Consider the following 5469-nt stretch of genomic DNA (forward strand, 5'->3'; position numbering starts at 1 on the left):
CTCGCTTCTCTGCGTCTCTCAATTGCACGCATCAACATTAGCAGGCCAAAGTGGTCTGCTAATTATTTAGCAGGCCTAAGGAGACACAGAGAAAAAGACATTGGTCTGCTAATGTTTGAAAAAGCGTTGGCCTGCTAAAAATTTAGCAGACCACTTTTCTCTGCGTCTCTCAATAGGACGCGCCAACATTAACAGGCCAACTCACTCGCTTCTCTGCGTCCCCATTGGCCTGCTAAATCATTAGCAGACCCACAATTCTTATTTTCTTCATAACTTTCTTCAAAATCAACGTAAAAGAGTGAAAAATGGCTCGTTTTTTCGAAATTTTCAGCTAGAATCGCTCGAAATCAGAAATTTGTGAAAAACCAAAGAAAATCTTATAATTTCAACAAATTTTGAGTTTCTGTGTTAAAATAAAGCAGATACCTAAAAACGCGTCAAAATGAGCTATTTTTCGATTTTCTAGGCTAATTTTGAAGGAAGTTATAAAGAAAATCGAACTTGGGTATGCAAATTATTTAGCAGGCCTAAAAATCAACGAAAAAGAGTTAAAAATAGCTCATTTTTCAGCAATTTTTAGGTAGAATCGCTTGAAAACCAAAGAATAATCCTATTAGTTCAACAATTTTGTTTTTCCTATCAGCCATCAAAAATATATTTGGCTGTGTCAATGAAAATTTGCCGCTTTGTCGCTGAAAAGAGATGACGTGCACACAAAAAAGTATGGAGAACAGGGAAACGAAAACAAAAAAAACTGCCGCTTTCTTTAAATCTCCAGGAAAATATTTTGCACTGATTTTGAATTTGAAATTTTGGAAAATTTGTACAAAATTACATTAACCTCTGAGTGTGTTTCTACCTATATATATTTTTCCCGCTTGTAGCTGTTGACACAAACGCTTATCAGTGATGTGTAATCTAGATGCTTTAGTTTATATGTGCCGGTAATATTCGAAATAAAAAGAAAAGTATCAAATAAAAAAAATTGAACGTTTTTCTGTGGAGGCGGTTCGGGGGTGGAAACCTCGAAATTTTTGGATTTTTGGACGAAAAAAATGGGCAAAAATCACTGTTTTTTAAATTTTAATGCACAATTTCAGTTGAAAATATCTTGTAAATTTCAGATTTTGATGGAAAATCAAAAACTTTCGACAGGTTTCTGAGCTAAAATTCGGAATTACAGTTTTTCATGACTTTTTGAACGTTTTGTCACTATTCTATGCTTCAACCTCAAATTCCCCCATATATGGCCATATCAAGAAAAAAACGAAATTTAAAAAATCCCAAAATCCCCAAAATTATTCCGAAAAAAACTGTCGTACAGTATCATGCAAATTACGCAAACACCGCAACGCAAAATTGCGGTGTCTCTGAGAATTTTTTATTTCAATCTTGATAATTTTTTGAAAATATTCTTGTTTCGGGCGGTTTTCTGGAAGATTTCATCACTTTTCCAGTTGAAAAAAATACTAAAAAATCAGAAAATTGAAACAAAATTAGAAAAATCAAAACGGAAATAGTGGAATTCGGCAAATCAGGAAAATTTGTGTAATTTAAAAACTAAAATTTCAAAAAAAAACAACAACTAAATATACAAAGAAGAGGTTTCTTCTTCCTCCTACCACCCCCACTTCTCGCCGAACACCCTCTGCCTTCTCTGCGTCTCCCCATCCCTAATTCTTCACATACACACAGCCCATCTTTTCCAAAAACCTGACAGGCCTCCCTTCTCTCTCTTTTCCGATTTTCTTCTTCTTCTTCCCTACACACAACACAGAATGTCTCTTTTTCTCTAATGATCTCTTTTCTCTATCACAAAATTTTTGTCGTCCCCCTCCCGTTTTTCTTTTCTTTTCAATTCTACTTTTTCTCTCTCGATTATTATTATTGCGTACAAAACTGTGTGTATATTCATCGGAATACGAAGAAGAAGACGAAGACGAAATGGAGAAGACCGATTAACGATTTCCTTTTTTTGTACATAGAAAAATTGTTTCCTTTGGATTATCCCCTTCAATAATTATTTTTATGTTTCCAGTTACAGAATAGTGTGATTCTTTATTGAAAAATTGGGAGAAATAATTTAAAAATAGAAAAAATATTTATACAAAAAAAAATCACATTTGACTGTTAAAACTACAAAAAACTGAACTAAAAAGTTTTAAAAAATGCAGAAAAACTGATTTTTGACCCAATTTCAATCTCCCCGCAAAAAACTTGAAAATCTCGATAAAACAATGCTGAAAATCGAATTTCCCCATTTTTTCTAATTGAAAAATTCCTGAAAATCCAAATTCCCAAAGATTATGTCATGGATTTTGCAAATTTCGTTTTTCGGTGACGAAATCTGACGCAAAACCCAAAATTATCTCAAATTATAGGCTAGAAAAAGTTTTGCCCTTTCCCAAATTGAGTTGTTGACGATTCATAATCTATTTTCATCTGGAAAATGACGATTTTTCTGAAATTATAGGCTAAACTTTTCGAAAAATACCTCTTTTTCGTATTTTTTCGATTAAAAATGGGTTTTTAGTTATTTTATAGGTTAATTTTCGAAGAAAAACATTGCTAATTCTAAAAAAATTCAATTTGCCGTCTCCGAGAATTCAGTTTTCTAGCCTATAATCCAATCTTATCGCTTCATCCCTAAACTTTATATATCTGCAAACATCAAAAGAAATAGTATAGAAAAGCTAGAGAGAAGTAGAGAGATCATAATCCTATATCCTATTAACTACTGATACAACAAACTTCTGCTGCTGTTTTTCCTCTTTTTTAGCATTTTCGTTCCTTTTTTCTTTTTTTTTATACTTTAAAAAATCTTATTTTTCAGAAAGAAATAGATGGAAGAGGACTCTCGAGAAGAGTACAATGCAAGGATACGAAGGAGTTTGACCGGTGAGTCACCTAATTTTTTTGCTAATTTTTAAATTATCAATTTCTCTAGACTGGTTCGGTCCATTTGAGGAGTTTCACGATCGGGTGGCCAAGAATCAAGCGACAAGTAGGCATGGATTGATTAGGGTGAGAGATAAACGAGGGAACGATCGGTATTGTATGATACACAAACGATTTTGGGGATCAAAAATCGCCCCGGAAACTTGAAAAAATTGTCTGCTAAATACTTCTAAGGGAATTCAGGAAATGTAGAAAAAAATTCCCAGCAAAATGAGCCTATTTTCACTTTGCTAGGTTAATTTCAAGCGAAGTTACAAGGGAAATAAAATTTGGGTCTGCTAAATATTTAGCAGGCCTAAAGAGACGCAGAGAAACGAGAGATTTGGTCTGCTAATGTTTGGCGCAGAGAGCGCGCGTCAACATTAACAGGCCTACGTGCCCTCTATTTCTCTCCGTCTAACATTAGCAGGCCAACACCTTGGGCCTGCTAGTGAGAGATGCAGAGAAATAGAGGACGCGTTGGCCTGCTAAATACCTAGCAGACCACTTTTCTCTGCGTCTCTGAACAGTGCGCGCCAACATTAGCAGGCCGAAGTGGTCTGTTAAATAATTTGCAGACCAATGCGCTCCCTTTCTTTCTCTGGGTCTCTTCAGACCTTCAAAATAATTAGCAGACCCAAATTCGTTGTTTTTTTTCATAACTCAAATTAACGTAGAAAAATGATTTTTTTTTTCATACCCTTTTCAAGCAAGACTACAAACTACAAAAAGCAAATTTTATATTCAAAAATTCGAAGAAAAAAGCTTTTAAAAAGCGCCAAGTTTCTTATAGTTTGTAGTCTAGAATTACCAAAAACCCAGCTTTTAGTTGTTTTGACACCTATGTTTAATCTATTTTTCCTGCCAGCCAATCACGCGAAACATGTCTAGACACTTTTGGGCATTTATTATTGATTCATGAGCTGGAAATTACCTTGAATTATAGCTAAATAGAGGTAGAAATGCTTTTTTTTGACTGAAAACATAGCTGTAACTCGTTTTTTTTGTTGGGATTTTCTCGATTTTTAACTCTAAAAGTAGTAAAAAAAGTAACCTAAATGGATTTTGAAATTCTCATTTTTCAATTTTTTCAGGCAAAAATGAAGCCCCGACCAGCACCATGTGTGAACCTCCAACTCCCTCCATCCGACTCGCCGAGCCATGTGCCCGTCCACGTGGCACTTCAAAGTATGCGAAATCTGGTGGACGAGCCATTAAGCGCTCTGCCACACGAGTTCGCAGACCTGAAAAGAGCCGTGACGAATGGAGGGAGGACGAATCGAGCGCCAACGACGTCGTCAGCGTTTTCTCAACCTTCCACGTCTTCTGAATCGACGAAAAAACGGAAATTGGAAGAGACGACAGAGGAGGTCGAGGCGAAACGGAAGAAGAATGAGTCTAGAAATTGTGAGAACATTGAATTTTTGAATTTTTGAACAATCAAATCTTTCAGCAATCCCTCCATCAACACCGGATTCTGGAGTGCACTCGACGGAGAGCGATCTGCACGAGGATCATGGTTCCGAGGAAATTACAGCGATTCTGAATATCATGAAGACGTAAGAAATTTGAAAATTCTGGAAAAATCAGTCTAAAATGACTCAAAATTATTGGAAATCGCCGGATATTGCCTGGAAATCGTTAAAAATGATCTTAAAAAGGCAAAAGGGGTCCAAAAATTTTCTTAAAATGAATGAAATTTGCCTGAAATCGTTCTGAAATCGGTCTAAAATGGCCCAAAAATGACCGTCAAATAGTTCAAAACATTTTTAAAATGGCTCGAAATTGCCTAAAAATTGTATAAAATGAATCGTATTTAGTGGCCTAAAAAAGTCGAAGGGGGTTGAAAAATGGCTTTAAAATGCTCTGAAACAGCCTAAAATGACCCGAAATTTCACCAAAAAAAAAGCTCCTGGTCTGATAATTGGTCTGATAATTGGTCTGATAATTTTTCTAGCATTTTAAGTCCCTAAATTCTGAAAAAATTACAGACTGGATGTCCCTCAACTCTCTCCAATTCCCGATAATCTCATCGAGAAGCTCAAAAAAGAGAAAGACGCAGAGAAAGAGAGAGAACGACAAAAAGAGCGAGAAAAAGCGTTCGAATCGCATAAACAGCTAGAAAAAGAAACGCGATTCTTGTCGGATAGCTCCGTCTCAGCGGCTTCGACGTCCCGTGAGCCTTCTGAAGAGCCTGAAGTCGTTGTCCCTGCTGTGAAGAAGATTCTGACGCCTCCACCACCGCCACCACCGACATTTGTTGTTCCATCTGCTGGAACGATTAGGTTGAAGGCGTTGAAACCGGAAAAATATCAAAAATTGGTGGATTTGGCGAAGAGTCGCGGGAAGTTGAAATCTGAAGACGTGAAAGCTGAAAAATCGGAGAAACCAGAGAAACCAGTGGAAAAAATAGAAAAAATCGATAAACCGGTGGTAGAAAAGCTGAAACCAGTGGAGAAATCATCTGAAAAATCAACTGATAAGAGAGATCGGCCTTCTAGCAAGTCTGAAAAGCCCGAAAAGCCCGAAAGA

General features: G+C 36.3%; 1 protein-coding gene across 1 annotated transcript in view; it reads left to right on the top strand.

Annotated features, from left to right (window-relative positions):
- Positions 1-2843: 2843 nt before the first annotated feature.
- Cbr-gsto-3 overlaps positions 2844-5469 on the top strand; it is a gene marked incomplete at both ends in the record, with an annotated part of 16077 nt that continues 13451 nt past the window's right edge. The window contains 5 exons of the mRNA XM_002640770.2: positions 2844-2898; positions 2948-3024; positions 4032-4344; positions 4391-4496; positions 4929-5337. Coding sequence (XP_002640816.2) covers positions 2844-2898; positions 2948-3024; positions 4032-4344; positions 4391-4496; positions 4929-5337 — 960 coding nt within the window. The remainder of the gene's footprint in view (positions 2899-2947; positions 3025-4031; positions 4345-4390; positions 4497-4928; positions 5338-5469) is intronic.

Source organism: Caenorhabditis briggsae (genome assembly GCF_000004555.2).
Source record: "Caenorhabditis briggsae complete genome, chrIII, whole genome shotgun sequence".
Lineage (NCBI taxonomy): Eukaryota > Metazoa > Nematoda > Chromadorea > Rhabditida > Rhabditidae > Caenorhabditis > Caenorhabditis briggsae.